General features: G+C 40.4%; 1 protein-coding gene across 1 annotated transcript in view; it reads right to left on the reverse strand.

The window, feature by feature from the left end:
• LOC137498996 (beta-1,4-glucuronyltransferase 1-like) overlaps positions 1 to 20,303 on the reverse strand; it is a 43,712-nt gene that overhangs the window by 14,219 nt on the left and 9,190 nt on the right. The window contains exon 2 of the mRNA XM_068226999.1: positions 2,531 to 2,773. Within this exon, the coding sequence (XP_068083100.1) occupies positions 2,531 to 2,773 (243 nt within the window). The remainder of the gene's footprint in view (positions 1 to 2,530; positions 2,774 to 20,303) is intronic.

Genomic DNA, 20,303 nt, shown 5'->3' on the forward strand with positions numbered 1-20,303 from the left:
TCATCTGTCTAAATATATTATAATAATAATAATAATAATAATAATAATAATAATAATAATAATAATAATAATAATAATAATAATAATTTTTTATTATTATTATTGTTGTTGTTGTTGTTGTACCGGGCGGTACACCTCCACGCCGCTAATTCAAACATTGCGCCAGTTGAAACTCCTCTACTGGAGGAAGCCTGAACTTTAACAACCATATTAATTCTAAAGTTTCTCAGAAGATGTCTATATTGTAAATTTTGAAGAGTTCTGAACTGTGTCTTTTTCGATTTATATTTGTTTTCTCTGTAGTGAGAAGTGTGAACATTCTCTTCTAGATGGCACTACTAAGGAACTACAATTGTGCACCCTGGTGCGAAGTGAAGGAACTGGTTTTTTTTTGAGAAATTTTGTGTTCATAAGTTTGTTCTTTGTTAAATTTCTTTCAGTCATTTTTTGGGTTGGCAGTATAACCCTTCTCCTTCCGCTTGTTTTGAATTTAGACAATCCCGAATTTCTTTAATTAATGTTTAACCAATAATGTGTGTCTTCTCCGATATGGATATGTTGCTTGATCCTAGCCAATAAAGTTGAGGGGGGCGTGGGTTCTCATTCATGAAACGTCTCGAATTTTCCGCGAGGATATATAAACTGCTGATTTTCTGGTCTCCTGGCCACTTCAGTAACATCTTTCTTAGTGTGATTATGTAGCAGGGGGCGGGAAGCGCCTCTTTCTTCAGGCGGCAGTTCATCCATCAGGTAATGGCCTTTTAATAACTTCTTTGCTTGCTAGCTCAGCAGTTTAACCCTCGGGGCAGGTTCGAAACTTTTATCATGTAACCTTCCTTTAAAATGTAAAAGACACTTGGTATAAAATTCCGTCTCTTTAACTACAAATCGGGATAGAGAGTGCCTAACCCTCTCGAGCTCCCTCTCGTATTGTTTTTGAGGTGACTACGTTTTCATAACCGTTTTTCTTCGTTTCATAATGTAATAAATTTTCCTATCGTGTCACCTCCGTAGTATGGGATTAGCCCTTGCATAAGCGGCCTAGAGCCAAATGGGTTTTTTAAAAGAAAAGGTGTATTAGAAGTGCACGTTACGCCTCCACTCAAGTTGGTATTTTGGGGCCATGTAATTGACCTGTTTCTTTACTTAATAGGCCTCAGTAGATTGGGTAGTATTACCCCTGTTCTTATGTGCCTGGAGGGCAGCTTAAAGGTGGAGTTTGGTGTGGCCTTTGAATAGGCTTGAACTTTGAGAGCGGGCTGCTCTTTCTTAAATTTGGTTTTTGTGTGCCTCGAGCAGGCTTAACTGGTAATTGGGAGCTAGTGCTCCTTGGCATGATTGAGGTTCTGCCCCTTTGTTGAACCTTGTTCATGAGTAAAGTTGGGCTCATTGCTCAAGGATTGTGAATCTGGGGCTCGAAGCCCAAAATACATTAATAAACTGTAATTGTACATTCTTAGCTTGTTGATATACAACTGTGTTCGTGTTATTCTTGTTATTACTTGATCTTGAAAAGAAAATATAGCCTTTGTTAAAGTTTTAAATTAACTTTAATTTCGTAAGTTGAGACCTATTCATCCCAGCACCTTCTTTCACCTCTAACTACCACGGATAACTCCATAATAATAATAATAATAATAATAATAATAATAATAATAATAATAATAATAATAATAATAATAATAATAATAATAATAATAATAATAATAATAACAATGATAATAATAATAATAATAATAATAATAATAATAATAATAATAATAATAATAATAATAATAATAATATTTAAATTGAGCATAATGAACGAGGGATATTTTGTCTTTAAGAGGAATTTTTAGGTCTTTAAGGCGATTTTCCTTTCATGGAACCTAGCAGCACTGGATGAAATCTACCGACACGAGGCTGTCGTATTTGAGCACCTTCAAATACCACCAGACTGAGCCAGGGTCGAACCTGCCAAGTTGGGCTTAGAAGGCCAGCGCCTTAACCGTCTGAGCCACTCAGCCCGGCCATATTATATATAATATGTTATATTCCTCCAATAACATCCTTGTATTCATAGAATAGTTCATCACTGATGGACTTTTCCGACTACTTTTTGAATATATGGTCGAAAGAATGAAGACCTGAAAACAGAGTAATCAGAGTGGCGAAAATATCTATGAAAGTTGTTCAAGGCATTCTTCGAAGTTCCATCTACTGGACTATACAATAATAATATATTAGTGTTATTATTAAGATTGCTATTATTGGGTTATCCATTCCATTATCCAAATATATTATTATTATTATTATTATTATTATTATTATTATTATTATTATTATTATTATTATTATTATTATTATTATTATTATTATTATTATTATTATTATTTAAATTGAGTATAATGAACGAGGGATATTTTGTCTTTACGAGGAATTTTTAGGTCTTTAAGGCGATTTTCCTTTCATGGAACCTAGCAGCACTGGATGAATCCGTTTCTGAGAGCAAGAAGATAAAATGAAGTCATAAAGTAATCAGATAACTTACCTGCGTCATCTTATCTCTCTTTCCTTCCCAACTGAGCCGTTCGTCGTACAGCGGATCATGATGGGTGCCTATGAAGATGGGCTCCCAGTGTATATGGTAGCCCATTCGCTTCCCAATGTGGAATATGTGCAGACCTTCCGTGACGTTAGCAGCCATCCACTCCTTGGATTTGGGCACATTGTGGCACTCTGGACACAGCTTCTTGTGGAACAGGATAGCTGTGCCGTTCTTTAGCATGTTCACCTACAAGGGGAAAAAAATACTCAGTGGATTTCAACAGAAGTGTGGTATTAAAAGTCGAATAGAATTCTGCACATACAGTATCGTAAAATGGGTATAAATTGCATCATGTTTATAGTTCATAAGAATATATATTTATTGAGAAATTTAACGACTTTCCAGACATTCTGGACTGCCACTGAGAAAAAAATTACTACATAAAATATAATTTAAAAATTTGAACACTAACATCATCTGACAAATAACTCGAAAAAGGTCAAAGATTAATAACACAATACATAGTCTACAGCATTAAACACTTGGAAATTAAACAACAACAAATTAAAGAACAATACATTTGTTACTACGACATAAAGGTGAATATAAAGGGAACTACTATGAATACAGATGTGATTCTAAAACAATCAAAGAGCCTCGTAAAGTTATTGGAGGAATAGACCTCCCAAGGAGATTGGGTAAACGGTGAAGAATGAACACATGAAAACAGAGTAATCAGAGTGACGGGAATATCTATGAAAGTTGTTTAAGGCATGCTTCGAAGTTACATCTACTGGAGTATATGCAAAAACTAATTTACTTCAGTTAGCTTTCTGTCAAGCAGATGAGGCAAAGTATAGGCCTACCGCTGAAGATGTAAAGAATACCCGTTTTACGTTAGTTCAACATTCGTACTCCAGGTGTGACAAAAGTCAAAATTCAAATTTTGAGTCATGATAGAAGAGACAAAACAAATATGTTTTATTAAGTAACCATAGATAGGAAATTGATAATCGAGACACGTTTTGACGTGATTGAGATTGAAACTTGCTTTTCATTTAAATTGTAATATTTTACAAAACTATTCAAAAGTGAGACCTCCTGGCCGAATTCAGAGCAGTGCAGCATAAAGGAACATCGAATCAATTTCACTAGCCAGGAAGTCACATCATGTAACCGCCTGACAATGCGTCCACTTGCCCACAAAAGGCCCTCACCGTTCTGGCTCGAAACTGAAAGGAAAGGCTAGACAAGAGTGGGCCCTCCTCAGCAGAACAAAGCCCAGCGACTGGCTTTTGACTATGTGGAAGAGTTTGTGATTCCTAGAGAGGACCTCACATACCAGAGACATGACTGATGGTACCCTAGGAAGACAGTTACACTCCTCAAACGTATTTGCACCGTGATTGAAGTAACGAATATTTTCGAACCTTAACCAGAGTTTATAATGTCCTCTAGGCTACATAATCAGTGTTGTGTAATTTGTGAAACGTTGAAATGTTTTAACCATGCGTAACTGTTAATACATTACATTCGCGAGCACAATTTAATGTGAAAGTGTGAGCGAAGAATCAATCAGCTAGTTACTTCTCTTCTGATAGCATAGGCATTTCCTATTTCTCATTTCCTGGTAAGTCGCCGAAGAATCACGAGAGGTAGTTTCTGATAAAGAACCCCCCCCCCCCCCCACTTTCCACACTCTTCGATACTTCCTTGAGTCATCAGTCCACAGACTGGTTTGACGCAGCTCACCATGCCACCCGATCCTGTGATAATTTTCTAATTTCTACGTAAAAATCATACATCTGTTCTAACCTGCCTGTCATATTCATACCTTGGCCCACCGCTACCGTTCTTACCGCCTACACTTCCCTCAAAAACCAACTGAACAAGTCCTGGGTGTCTTAAGATATGTCCTATCATTCTATCTCTTCTTCTCATCAAATGTAACCAATTCGATTCAGTACCACTTCATTCATGATTCGATCCACCCATATCATCTTCGGCATTCTGTAACACCACATTTCAAAAGCTTTGTTTCCAAGCTAATTATTGTCCATGTTTCACTTCCATACAATGCCACGCTCTATACGAAAGCCTTCACAAACATCTTTCCAATTCCGACAATGTTTGAAGTGAGCAAATTATTTTCCTATATACAGACCTTCCCTGCTTTTGCTAGTCTACATTTGATGTCGTCCTTACTTCTGTCATCGTTAAGTCATTTTACTGCCGAAGTAACAATATTTATCTACTTCCTTTAAGACTTCAATCTAATATTTGCTGCATCACTTGACTTCGTTCGACCGCACTCCATTACTTTTGTTTTGGACTTATCTTGTACTCCTTCTCCAAGACTCTGTCCATACATCAAAAGTAAACAGTGTTGTAGAATTCAGGTTTTCTGAAATGGGCTCAAAGAAACTGAATATCCATACTTAATCTAGTTTTATCCCGGTGATTAATAAGGGTTGTCTACCTGTTCTTGATGGCAGGAGAGCTGTTATTTTCGCCAACGTTTGAACTACTTGTTGCTCTCTAACGGTCATCTTCGTAAATAGCTCATAATTGTAACAGAGAAGAGGAGTATAATTTCAGTCTGTTAAAATAAACCAAGATTTATTCACCATTTTTAAATCGTGTTTCGTGTTTCGATAGGTTAAAAAATTAAAAGTTACACAAACGAAGAATGTTGACGACCAAGTAGACCAGGACACTCCTGATAAGGCACCCTAAGCCGAGCTTGACTCTGGTAGGGTGGTGAATGCTAGTTTTCGTACTTTTACGCACTCATTTCAAATACACTTCCAGGTGTCGAAAGTTCTTTGACTTATATGCTCAGATTGGACGTTTCCAGTCAGCTATGACATTTACGTATTGTAAACTTCTCCTTTCCCATTCATATCTGGGACTGCAACCATGCCATGGGGTCTGCGTAGTCTTGGAATATTGACTAATTAGGTGGACGCATGAGAATGACTTCTTTTTTTTTTTTTTTTTTTTTTCAATTTGCTTTACGTCGCACTGACACAGATAACTCTGATGGCGACAATAGGATAGGAAAGGAAAGGGCTAGGAGTAGGAAGGAAGCGACCATGGTCTTAAGGTACAGCCCCAGCATTTACCTGGTGTGAAAATGGAAAACCACGGAAAACCAGCTTCGGAGCTGCCACACTGGGGGTTCGAACCCATTATTATCCCCCAATACAAGCTGACAGGTGCGTGACGCAAACCGCGCAGTCACTTGCTCTGTGGGACATGAACAAAAAAGGGCCTTAAGATGAATAGAAATATTTAATTATTACCACATGGTCCACATACGATAATCGTGGACATACTGTGTTTCTAATGAATAGGTTCATCCAAGGATTTTTTTTTTTTTTTTTAGAAAGACGGTAGGCGTAGGCCATGCAGAAGACGCGGGCTGCTGATTAAAGAACATCCAACATGACATGAACAGATCTATTCAGAACGTACGGTGGGGCTTAGTGAGGGCTCTGCGTTAGATGTTTCGTATTTTATTACTAGCTGACGTAGTTTCACATCATATTACTAAAGTGAGAGTGTAGCGCCGGTAAATTCGTTTTTCTGTGTCGCAATTTTGAGATGGTGATGGTAATAGGGAACATGCATAATTTTCAAAAATTTTTTTTGAAAAGTACACCAATGAAATAGTAGTCTACGTAAACGTATTACATTTTGGTAAGTCGCCTTGTTTTCTACCATTAAAAACATATTTAATAGTGCCTTTCCGCAAGGCGAGTGAAACGGCCTTTGACGTAAGCGGCGCGCTGTGACGTCACGATCCAGTACCGCATGCAGCTCTACGAGCCGTTGTGCATCAGCCGTTGCTAAAAGCCGATTGTTTATTATTCATAATCGCGAATAACTTCGAAATGACAGAGAAAAGGTTCAAAACAGCACAGTCAGACAATCTACCATGTGTAGATGTCATCATTCTTGAAAAATAGTGACTTTTGTGGCCGCAGAAATTCGCGGATAAAAAAGCAAGTTTGTAAGTGGCGTCTTTTATATACGTGCAATGTACTGTAAGCTGTATTAGGATAACAACGAACCTGGATAGATATCACATCGCTTTCAACATTTTCTTCTAGACTGATTCCCATATTAAAGAATAACATTACATTTACGGGCTTTCAGCATTAGTAAAGTAAGAAATCGGATTTCAGCACTAACATAAACATATAGGTAGCATTATAGTACTAGTCCGCCTCTGTGGTGTAGTGGTTAATGTGATTAGCTGCCACTCCCGAAGGCCCGGTTTCGATTCCCGGCTCTGCCAAGAAAGTTGATAACAAATAGTACGAGGCCTGAAACGGGGTCTACTCAGCCTCGGAAAGTCAACTGAGTAGAGGGGTTTCGAATCCCACCTCAGCCATCCTCGAAATGGTTTTTCGTATTTTCCCACTTCTCCTCTAGGCACCTAAGGCGACGGCCGTTTCCTTCCCTCTTCCTTGTCTATCCCTTCCGATCCTCCCATCCTCCAACAAGTCCCCTGTTGAGCACAACAGGTGAGGCCGCCTGGGCGAGGTAATGGCCCTCCTCACCAGTTACATCACCTTACCCAAAGTCTCACGTTCCAGGACACTGTCCTTGAAGCGGTAGAGGTGAAATCCCTCGCTGAGTCCGAGAGAAAACCAACCCTGAAGAATAAACTGATTAAGAAAGAAAGAAAGAAAGAAAGAAAGAAAGAAAGATCATAGTACTATAGGGCTATAATCTATCATTCCCAAAAAATATATATATTTATGGTTGGGACAACTGGCCTACCCACTTCCGGGGCCCACGAAAGAGAAACATTAAATATCTTTGTGGAGGAAAAAAGTTAAACACGATAAAGATAAATATGACCTCATCTAGTTTTCACAAGTCGGGCTGAGTGGTTCAGACGGTTGAGGTGCTGGCCTTCTGACCCCAACTTGGCAGGTTCGATCCTGGTTCAGTCCGGTGGTAGTTGAAGATGCTCAAATACGTCAGCCTCGTGTCGGTAGATTTATTGGCACGTAAAAGAACTCCTGCAGGACTAAATTCCTGCACATCGGCGTCTCCGAAAACCGTAGAAGTAGTTAGCGGGGCGTAAAGCCAATAACATTAATTACATTTGGCTTTTAACAAGCTGAGCATATCAGGCAAGAAAAGTGTCCTGGTGACATTTTAGTCGATAATACAGGAATGTCTTTGGGTGCTGTGACTTTTACTGTTTGTTTTTTTCTATTTGCTTTACGTCACACCGTCACATATAGGTCTTATGGCGACGATGGGACAGGAAAGGCCTAAGAATGGGAACGAAGCGGCCGTGGCCTTAGGTACAGGCTCAGCATTTGCCTGGTGTGAAAATAGGAAACCACGGAAAACCATCTTCAGGGCTGCCGACAGTGGGGTTCGAAACCCACTATCTCCCGGATGCGAGCTCACAGCTGTGCGCTCCTAACCGCACGGCCAACTCGCCCGGTACTTTTACCCTTCGGTTTATTGACTTGGCTTGTATAACCTAAAACTTATGCTAAGTTGGATAATATTTTAAACACCAACATCACTATTTTCACCTGTGTGCAATTATGTTATTTATTTCATTAATATTATGATAATTATTATAACTGAGCATTGTTAACTTATAAGACCCCAACAGACAAGCATTTGTTTTGTGTAGAGTTATACATTTGTTAAATTCACGTTGTTTCCTTTCATGATGTACACGCCTATTTTTTGTTATATTATAGAGTATTTAGATATAGCCTAAATTTCTTTACAGATTAAGCTCTTCAATAAAGACATAAATAACTGTCGCATGCCAAGATAAATTGCTAGAATTAGAGCTGTCAAAATGGTTCATAACCCCTTGAATTTATTATCTTGACATGGATCATCCAAAACATAGGTTAGGTTTGGAGAATACTTTAATAATGAACATTAATTAATGCACTGTTTATTACTTTCATATTCCAAGATGTAATTGAAGCATTTAAATAAAGCATCATACGTTAAAATTTGAAGTTTTACCACTAGAACAGCTGACATGGAAAAGTGATTGAAAATTCAAACAAATTCATCTTACGTTAAAATCTTCAAAAAATAAACTGTAGACTTTTCCGATATATCACCAGCATTTCTCCGGCTCGCCAAAATCCATTTCTCCCTAGTTTTACCGTCTTTGAAACATTTATAAACAATTTGTTTGGGATGGTATGCGATGTGCTATTGCACATCGGAACTCTACACCATTTGTAAGTTTTCCGTCTCACTGTCTGCGCAGGATTCATTTTAAGTCTAAAATATACCACTCAGATTATTATCCAATGTATAGACCTCGAATTTAACCATACCAGAAATACGCGAAGTGTATCCTGCTTCTCACAGCACAATATGTGTTATTTCGTCTGCTAATTCAGTCAACCTGTACGATGACGTCAGACCAATGAGATCGCGTACTTGCGTCACGTGACAGTTTCGTACATTGATTTAGATTTTTATCATGTTTGGAGTTATTATTTGTACATTCTGATCACATTTTTGAATTCTGCATGAAATTTTGAATCAGATTAGCACATTTTTAATTAAAACCCCGGATCATGCATGTTCCCTATTATTGTTTCAAGAGGAAGTATAACTAGGCAACCATCCTAATCAGACGAAAAATGGAAGTAGTCTGATCGAGCTCGACAGCTGCAGTCGCTTAAGTACGGCCAGTATCTGGCATTCGGGAGATAGTGGGTTCGAACCACACTGTCGGCAGCACTGAAGATGGTTTTCCGTGGTTTCCCATTTTCACACCAGGCAAATGCTGGGGCTGTACCTTACTTAGGCCACAGCCGCTTCCTTCCCGCTCCTAGCCCTTTCTTGTCCCATCGTCGCCATAAAACCTGTCTGTATCGGCTCGACGTAAAGCAACTTGTAAAAAGAAAAAGAAGTAGGCTGATACTTCGAAGAATTAAGATAACGACAAACGAAATGGAAGGTCTGAGTAGCTCAGACGGTGGAGCGCTATTCTTCTGAGTCGCAAGTTGGCACGGTCGCTCTTGGCTCAGTCCGGTGGTATCTGAAGGTGCCCAAATACGCCAGGCTCGTGTCAGTAAAAGAACTCCTGCGGGACAAACTTTCGGCACCTCGGCGTCTCCGGAAACAGTAAAAGTTGATAGTTGGACGAAAAACAAATAACATTATTATTAAGTAGTGTAAAGGATAACTTTAAATTAGCGTTTGGTTAGCATTTTGTTTGTGTGTTTTTATAACAGGTGTGTCTATAGAGTTTGCACTGTGCTTTTTTAAAATTGTTGATGTCTGATATCAGCTCCGACTCAGTCAATTTGTGACTTAGGTTCTTCAGTCTGCCGAGATTAATTTTGAATAAAATTTACGAACTACCTGTGTTCCGATCTAGCTATGGCTAGACCACCTAATTACTCGCTACCACTTTAGGACAGATAGCAGCACCCTTCAGCACCCAGCCGGAAGTGGTGTGGATGGAAGGGGATGAGAGACGGTTATGCTTGGGTGCCTCGTGCGAGAGTTTATTTTTTTATTTTTATTTTTTATTTGCTTCAATCAATCAATCAATCAATCAATACTGATCTGCATTTAGGGCAGTCGCCCAGGTGGCAGAATCCCTATCTGTTGCTTTCCTAGCCTTTTCCTAAATGATTTCAAAGAAATTGGAAATTTATTGAACATCTCCCTTGGTAAGTTATTCCAATCCCTAACTCCCCTTCCTATAAATGAATATTTGCCCCAGTTTGTCCTCTTGAATTCCAACTTTATCTTCATATTGTGATCTTTCCTACTTTTATAGACGCCATTCAAACCTATTCGTCTACTAATGTCAATCCACGCCATCTCTCCGCTGACAGCTCGGAACATACCACTTAGTCGAGCAGCTCTTCTTCTTTCTCTCAATTCTTCCCAACCCAAACATTGCAACATTTTTGTAACGCTACTCTTTTGTCGGAAATCACCCAGAACAAATCGAGCTGCTTTTCTTTGGATTTTTTCCAGTTCTTGAATCAGGTAATCCTGGTGAGGGTCCCATACACTGGAACCATACTCTAGTTGGGGTCTTACCAGAGACTTATATGCACTCTCCTTTACATCCTTACTACAACCCCTAAACACCCTCATAACCATGTGCAGAGATCGGTACCCTTTATTTACAATCCCATTTATGTGATTACCCCAGTGAAGATCTTTCCTTATATTAACACCTAGATACTTACAATGATCCCCAAAAGGAACTTTCACCCCATCAACGCAGTAATTAAAACTGAGAGGACTTTTCCTATTTGTGAAACTCACAACCTCTACTTTTAGCCCCGTTTATCAACATACCATTGCCTGCTGTCCATCTCACAATATTTTCGAGGTCACGTTGCAGTTGCTCCCAATCTTGTAACTTATTTATCACTCTATAGAGAATAACATCATCCGCAAAAAGCCTTACCTCCGATTCCACTCCTTTACTCAAATCATTTATATATATATAAGAAAACATAAAGGTCCGATAACACTGCCCTGAGGAACTCCCCTCTCAACTATTACAGGGTCAGACAAAGCTTCACCTACTCTAACTCTCTGAGATCTATTTTCTAGAAATATAGCAACCCATTCAGTCACTCTTTTGTCTAGTCCAATTGCACTCATTTTTGCCAGTAGTCTCCCATGATCCACCCTATCAAATGCTTTAGACACGTCAATCGCGATACAGTCCATTTGACCTCCAGAATCCAAGATATCTGCTATATCTTGCTGGAATCCTACAAGTTGAGCTTCAGTGGAATAACCTTTCCTAAAACCGAATTGCCTTCTATCGAACCAGTTATTAATTTCACAAACATGTCTAATATAATCAGAAAGAATGCCTTCCCAAAGCTTACATACAATGCATGTCAAACTTACTGGCCTGTAATTTTCAGCTTTATGTCTATCACCCTTGCCTTTATACACAGGGGCTACTATAGCAACTCTCCATTCATCTGGTATAGCTCCTTCGGCCAAACAATAATCAAATAAGTACTTCAGATATGGTACTATATCCCAACCCATTGTCTTTAGTATATCCCCAGAAATCTGATCAATTCCAGCCGCTTTTCTAGTTTTCAACTTTTGTATCTTATTGTAAATGTCATTGTTATCATATGTAAATTTTATTACTTCTTTGGGCTTAGTCTCTTCCTCTATCTCGACATTATCCTTGTAACCAACCATCTTTACATACTGCTGACTGAATACTTCTGCCTTTTGAAGATCCTCACATACACACTCCCCTTGTTCATTAATTATTCCTGGAATGTCCTTCTTGGAACCTGTTTCTGCCTTAAAATACCTATACATACCCTTCCATTTTTCACTAAAATTTGTATGACTGCCAATTATGCTTGCCATCATGTTATCCTTAGCTGCCTTCTTTGCTAGATTCAATTTTCTAGTAAGCTCCTTCAATTTCTCCTTACTTCCACAGCCATTTCTAACTCTATTTCTTTCCAGTCTGCACCTCCTTCTTAGTCTCTTTATTTCTCTATTATAATAAGGTGGGTCTTTACCATTCCTTACCACCCTTAAAGGTACAAACCTGTTTTCGCCTTCCTCAACAATTTCTTTAAACCCATCCCAGAGTCTGTTTACATTTTTATTTATCGTTTTCCACCGATCATAGTTACTTTTTAGAAACTGCCTCATACCTGCTTTATCAGCCATATGGTACTGCCTAACAGTCCTACTTTTAAGACCTTCCTTTCTATCACATTTATTTTTAACTACCACAAAAACAGCTTCATGATCACTAATACCATCTATTACTTCAGTTTCCCTATAGAGCTCATCTGGTTTTATCAGCACCACATCCAAAATATTTTTCCCTCTGGTTGGTTCCATCACTTTCTGAATCAGCTGTCCTTCCCATATTAACTTATTTGCCATTTGTTGGTCATGCTTCCTGTCGTTCGCATTTCCTTCCCAATTGACATCTGGCAAATTCAGATCTCCCGCTACACATTTCTTTCCATGTCGTTTCCCACATCGCTGACTATCCTATCAAATAATTCCGAATCCGCATCAGTGCTACCCTTTCCCGATCTGTACACTCCAAATATATCAAGTTGCCTATTATCTTTAGAAATGAGCCTTACACCTAGAATTTCATGTGTCTCATCTTTAACTTTTCCGTAGCTTACAAATTCTTCTTTCACCAGAATGAAAACTCCCCCGCCCACCTTTCCTATCCTATCTCTACGATACACACTCCAGTGCCGTGAGGAGACGGAAACATGTGACTGACTGTTATCGGGGCCATCTGCCCATCAATACTCAGTGTTATGTATTAATAATGTGTTATAAGTGTCGTAAATGTAATAAATGTTGTTATTTAATCAAGTGAGTGAATTACGTTCAAAACATGGTCCAATTACCGGGCTGGATTATCTACACCACGAGGACCTAGTGAAAGCAGCGTGGCGTGTAGTATGGACGACTAGTTTCTACAGTAACATGGAAATACTTGGAAGTTCACTAATGACATCATCTGGCAGTCCCAGGTTCGATGTTCCAGCACCAGAGGTAAACTAAACTGAAGGCAGGTCAGTACTATTCATTTAAGGCTCTCCTTTTCTCCTTGTTATTGTCTTACCCCCTCCATCATGGAATCCTCAACAAGGCAAAGGCTTCTTAAGCAGAGGTCGTGATTTAAAGCGCAACTTACTCGCTCGGAAACTTTCGTTGAGAATTTCATCGCTCAACAGCATTCGAATTCGCATGAAATTAAACTGCGATACGAAGACATGAGTGCATTAATGTCGAAGTTTGATGACGTGCAGTCAGAATTAGAATTAGGAGACGCTGAAAACGAGCAAGCTCATGATCAGGTGCGTGCCGAATTCGAAGCCAAATACTACAAGGTAAAGGGCGAAATGAGTAAAATAATAGCGAGCCTTGAAGAGTCATCACGCGACACGGTAGATTCAGGAGGAACTCAGGTCAGCAGTGTCGCGAGTTTAAAGTTACCGGCTATTAACATTCCACATTTTGATGGAAAATACGAAAACTGGCTCTCATTCGCAGATAGTTTTCAAGTTATGATTCATAACAACAATAATCTGCCAAGTGTCCAGAAATTTCACTACTTAGCATCTGTTCTCAATGGCCCAGCCAGCCAATTAATTCAAAATTTACCCATCACAGAGGCAAATTATGAGGTAGCGTGGAAAATGTTGAAGGACAGATTTGAGAACAAGAAACTAATAGCAGCTACTCATGTTAAGGCACTCTTAACTTTAAAATCAGTCTCCAGTGAAACAGCCACAGAACTGTTAAGATACTCTAACGCTTTTAATAGTCAAGGCCCTAGAACTTAACATTCCACTGCATGAAGTTATTTTGACTCAACTGTATGCTCAAGGACTTGATGCTTGTACTAGACGAGATTGGGAATTATCACAAGCAGACACTCGGGTTCCATCACTTGATGACTTGCTGTCATTTGTTGAGCACAAACGGCAAGCTCTGGAGAACTTCCCTAGCTCCCAGCACACTGCACCATCGCACAGACAACAAGCTGATAGAAATAAGCCTAAACCTCAAGGGGATACTCAACCACGTTACACTTACACCACTACCAGTCTCATAAAGTGTCCCTGCTGTCATGGTAATCACCCGATATTTAAATGTGAAGGGTTTGCAGCTCTGAGTGTGGAAGATAGACAAAGAAGGGTTAAAGAAATGGACTTATGTTTTAACTGTTTGCGTACGCAGCATTCTGCCAAACAGTGCAAATCACGTGGCTGTAAATTATGTAGTAGGAAGCATCACACCTCATTACATAATCGATCAGGTAGAGAGGGAGGTACAGCCCATCAAACTGCATCCAACTCCCCTCACACATACTGCAATACAAGAGACCCTGTAGGGGTTCTGCTGTCCACTTCCATGGTCAAGGTACTAGATTCTAGGGGGCAAATGCAGGTCTGCCGGGCACTTCTTGACAGTGGCAGCCAGGTTAATCTTTGCACTGAAGGTCTAGCACAGCGATTAGGCCTTAAGAAAATGAAGAATCCCATACCAATCAGCGGCATAAATGATTCCATTTCTCAATCAAGGTACAGTGTTCAGTTAGAATTGCAATCCACTGTAAGTAACTTCACTGTGAGTATGACTTGCTCTGTCTTTCCACGTATCACAGGTAACATGCCCAGTAGTTACATTCAGCACGAGCACTGGAACTTGCCCACTGATTTGAAGCTCGCTGACCCCAAGTTCTTCCAGCCAGGTGACATTGAATTGTTAATAGGCGCAGAACATTTCTTTTCATTACTGAAACCTGGGCGCAGAACTCGATCACCAGATTATCCTATCCTTCAAGACACTGAACTAGGATGGATTATTGCTGGACACTACCATCGTAGGGAAGAGAAAAATCCTACTCTAACTACATGTTTCTTGAAGTCAGAGGACAGGTTAGACACCCAACTACAACGGTTCTGGGAAATAGAAGAGCTTACGTCACGAGTCATGACAAGAGAAGAGAGAGCTACCGAAAAACACTTTACAGAGAATACTACTAAGGATGCTACAGGTAGATTCATAGTTCGCTTACCCCTCAAGCAGAAACCTGAGGTTCTGGGAAACTCCTTCAATCATGCCATGTCAAGACTAACTCAATTAGAACGGCGTTTCAGCAGGCAGCCCTCACTTAAGCACGAGTACTCTAACTTTTTTTACGAGTATGAGGCGATGGGGCATATGGTTAAGGTGGATACATATACCCAGTCAGGGAATAAAGGTGGAAGCTATTATCTACCCCGTCATCCAGTTTTTAAGCTTAGTAGCTCGACTACAAAAACTAGGGTTGTATTTGATGCATCTTCTAAAACTTCTAATAATATTTCATTGAATGATATATTAATGGTTGGAATGTCAATACAACAGGATCTTTACTCTATCATTCTAAGATTCAGAATGCATACCTTTGCCTTCACCGCAGATATTGCTAAAATGTATCGGCAAGTCATGGTTCATGCAGATGATAGGCAACTTCAGCGGATTATCTGGAGGGAATCACCTAGGGACCCACCCTCTCACTATGAACTGACAACTGTAACATATGGTACAGCATCAGCACCCTTCCAAGCTACCAGATGCCTGCAGCAACTTGCTGAAGATGAAGAATCGAAGTTCCCCAGAGCAGCACAAGTTGTTCGCAGAGATTTTTATGTTGACGATTTATTAAGCGGCTGTGACGATATCCAGGATGCTCTTCAGTTGCAGTCTGAAATTATTAATTTACTAGAGAGTGGAGGATTTCACCTCAGGAAATGGTGTTCAAACCACCCAGCATTACTAGAAGCAGTTTCAGAAGAGGACAGGGAAACCCAGCTGCCTTTAAGTCTTGATGAAGGCACTAGCGTGAAATCTTTAGGCCTGTTATGGCATCCAGTTACTGATCATTTTCTCATTTGTGGCAATCTGTATTCAGACAGTCCCTATCATGCTGACTCTCATGTAACTAAACGAAAGGTCTTATCTGTTATTGCATCAATATTTGATCCACTTGGGTTGGTCAGCCCTTTGGTAATTTATTACAAGGTTTTTATGCAGAAACTTTGGCTAGTCAATCTGAACTGGGATGACAGACTACCATCTCAACTAGTCAGAGAATGGGAAGAACTTCACTTTAAGCCACAGGCAGTAAGAGAATTTTATATTGAGCGGTTAGTCACATGTAAGGGACCCCCTGTTGATATACAAATTCATGGTTTTTCTGATGCTTCAGAACAAGCTTATGGAGCTTGTCTTTATGTACGGTCTGTCAACAAAGGGGGACAGACCTGTGTCAGATTATTATGTTCTAAATCCAGAGTAGCACCGGTGAAGAAACTGACACTACCAAGACTTGAACTGTGTGGAGCGCTACTACTTGCCCGGCTACTCCACAAGACCCTTCCAGCTTTGTCTCTGCCAGTCAGCAAGCTGTACCTATGGACGGACTCCACCATTGTCTTAGCCTGGATCGCATCTCCTGCTACTCGCTGGAAAACATTTGTGGCCAACCGAGTCTCTTCAATTCAAGAATACACTCACAAGGCTGAATGGAGACATGTTCCTACCAGTTGTAAACCAGCAGATTTAATATCCAGAGGTGTTGCTCCAGAACAACTACGAGGTATGAACCTGTGGTGGCACGGACCATCCTGGTTAACTGATCCCACTGAATCATGGCCAGACACAAGCTCAGCCCATGCAGAAGAGGAACTACCTGAGTCACGAAGCACACTTCCTGTAGTTATGTTGATAGGTACAAACTGGGTTGAACTTATGCTGAAGTACTCATCACTGTCCCGACTGACTTGAGTTACTGCATATTGTTGGCGATTTATTCACAATAGTGCCAATCCTCAAGACAAGAGGTTAGGGATATTAAGTACACAAGAGCTGCAGATGGCCTTGAACTCCTGTATCAAAATTGCACAACAAGTGTGTTACGCTCAAGAGATAGCCAGTCTCAACTCTAAGTGTTGCATTTCAAGGAAGAGTAAAATTGCTGATTTACATCCTTTCTTAGATGATAAGGGAATGCTAAGGGTAGGAGGAAGACTAGTAAATTCAAAACTACCTTATGACACTAAGCACCAGCTTATCCTTCCTCCCCAGCATGCTCTCACAAACCTTGTTGTGATGGCAGAACACATTAGGCTTTTACATGCAGGTGTTCAATTAGTAATTGCATCATTAAGAGAAAGATTCTGGATTCCCACGGCTAGGGCAGTTGTTCGAAGAGTCATCCACAAGTGCCTGACCTGTTTTAGATTCAAGGCGTCAACAGCTGAACAGCTGATGGGACAGTTCCCTGTTACCAGAGTGCAACAGAGTCGCCCATTTCTTAATGTAGGAACTGATTATGCTGGTCCTTTCTTCGTCAAGAGGGGAAATGTGAGAAGCAAACAGACAACGAAGAGCTACATTGCATTGTTCATCTGTCTGGCTACCAAGGCTCTTCACCTGGAGGTGGTGAGTGACCTCTCTACTGATGCCTTTATGGCAGCCCTGAGGAGATTCATAGCTCGACGTGGGAAATGCTCCATCATCCATAGTGATAATGGGACTAACTTCATTGGTGCCAACAGAAGGATGCAGGATCGCCGAAAACTATTCCTTTCAACCAGCTTTTGTGAAGAGATAAGGAATTCATTAGCGATGGAAAGCATCACGTGGCACTTTATACCTCCCAGCTCTCCACACTTTGGCGGACTGTGGGAAGCAGCTGTCAAGTCCATGAAGTACCACTTGAGAAGAGTTGCGGGTAATGCGCTACTGACATTTGAGGAGCTATGTACCCTTACTGCACAGATAGAAGCCTGTCTTAATTCTCGCCCCCTATCTGCCTTATCTAATGACCCCAGTGACCTTAATTATTTATCACCTGCTCACTTCCTAATTGGTGCCCTCCTTACAACCATCCCTGAGCCTGACATTACTGACCTGCCCATCAACAGATTGTCTCGATGGCAGCGTATCCAGTCAATGCAGCAGCAGTTGTGGAAGAGGTGGTCTGCCGATTACCTGAACTCACTGCAGCAGAGGAAAAAATGGACCTGTCCCAAGAAGAACCTAGCTACTGGAACAGTTGTTCTTCTGAAGGAGGACAATCTTCCTCCTCTCTGTTGGAAGTTGGCTGTGGTGGAGACTGTTCACCCTGGGAAGGATGGACTTGCACGAGTGGCTACCATCAGAACAACCAGTGGTCTTTTTAAACGACCTGTTAACAAGTTAATTCCATTACCTATTGAGAACTAAACAGTATTTTTGTGGCTAAAACATAATGTGTTTCATGTGAATATTTTTTCTTGTTCATTTCAGAGTGTAATTATGGTGTTGTGTGTGTGATTTGAACTGAGAACTTATAGTGTGCTTAATTCATACTGCATAATAATGGATGAGGACACAGTCAACCTACTTAGTACCTTCTGTTAACAGTGTGTAAATATTTTGTTGCTTGTGTTTCTGTTTTGCTTATGTTTATATGTATATTTTGTTGAATGATCAACTCATTTTGGTTATTGTACATGAACTCTGTATGTCAGTGCCTTGTGATATTTGAACTGAACTCTCATGAGGGGATATCAGGCAATTTAATTCGGTTGAATCATGGTGATTCAACGGTGGGGAGCATGTTCCGGCCTAGCTATGGCTAGACCACCTAGTTACTCGCTACCACTTTAGGACAGATAGCAGCACCCTTCAGCACCCAGCCGGAAGTGGTGTGGATGGAAGGGGATGAGAGACGGTTATGCTTGGGTGCCTCGTGCGAGAGGAGACGGAAACATGTGACTGACTGTTATCGGGGCCATCTGCCCATCAATACTCAGTGTTATGTATTAATAATGTGTTATAAGTGTCGTAAATGTAATAAATGTTGTTATTTAATCAAGTGAGTGAATTACGTTCAAAACAATCTGAAAAGATAACATATAGTAACAGTATACCTGAAAAAAAAAATAAAAGAATGATAGATTTCGTTATTGAAAGAACATCATCAGATTCTATCAAATCACGCTCAAAATATTTACGTCTTTATACATTTCTAAATATTAACTGACAATGGGCTTGCGAAGGAAGCCGCCTTGGGGAGACCACAATTACCTGTTGATGACTAAGTATTTAGAGTATGATTCGAATGTATGGGATCCTCACCAGGATTACTTGATTCGAGAATTGGAGAGTACCACGATTTGTTTTGGTCGATTTCTGACAAAGAGTAGAGTTACGAAAATGTTGCAAATTTTGGGCTGGAAAGACTTGGGAGTAAGGAGATGAGCTGTTTGACTAAGCGGTATGTTGCGAGCTGTTAGTGGAGAGATGGCATGAAATGGCTTTATTAGTCGAACAGGCTTGAGTAGAGCTTTCAAAGGTGGGAAAGATCATAATATGAACATAAAGTTAGAATTCAAGAAGACAAATTCGGTCAAATATTCATTTATAAGAAGTTCAGACTCATTGGCTGAATGGACAGCATTGAAGCCTTCGGTTCAGAGGGACCCGGGTTTGATTCCCGGCCGGGTCAGGGATTTTAATCGCGTCTGATTAATTCTTCTGACTCTGGGACTGGGCATTTGTGTTTGTTCCAACACTTTCCTCTTCATATTCAGACAACACACTACGCTACCAACCACCACAGAAACAAGCAATAGTGCTTACATCCCCCCATATAGAGTTGGCGTCAGTAAGGGCATCCGGTAGTAAAACATGGCCCCATCCACATGTACGACATGTACACATGTGGGAAAAGCGGTAGAAAAGGAAGAAAGAAAATCCTCACCCTGTTTTCCAGTCATCTGACCGGGTTAGGAATGGAATGAATGAAGCTCCATATTGCGGCGAGGATAGGAATTGTGCCGGCTGCCGAGGCCTGTCGCACCCCTCTGGGGAAATGATAAATGACTGACAGATGAAATGAACTGAAATTGGAGAGTTTTGCTGGAATGAAAGATGACAGGGTAAACCGGAGTACTCGGAGGAAAACCTCTGCGTTATCCAGCAAATCTCGCATGGAGTGACCGGGATATGAACCACGGAACCCAGCGGTGAGAGGCCGATGCGTTGCCGCCTGAGGCACGGAGCTGGTAGAAAAAGAAGATTCGTTTAAAAGAAGAGGCATTACGGATGGGAATAATTTATCAAGGGAAATACTGATGCATTCCCGAGTTCTTTGAAATCACTTAAGAAAGGATTAGGTAAACAACTGATAGGGAATCTGACACCTGAGCAAATGCGGTATGAT

Source organism: Anabrus simplex, chromosome 3 (assembly GCF_040414725.1).
Source record: "Anabrus simplex isolate iqAnaSimp1 chromosome 3, ASM4041472v1, whole genome shotgun sequence".
Lineage (NCBI taxonomy): Eukaryota > Metazoa > Arthropoda > Insecta > Orthoptera > Tettigoniidae > Anabrus > Anabrus simplex.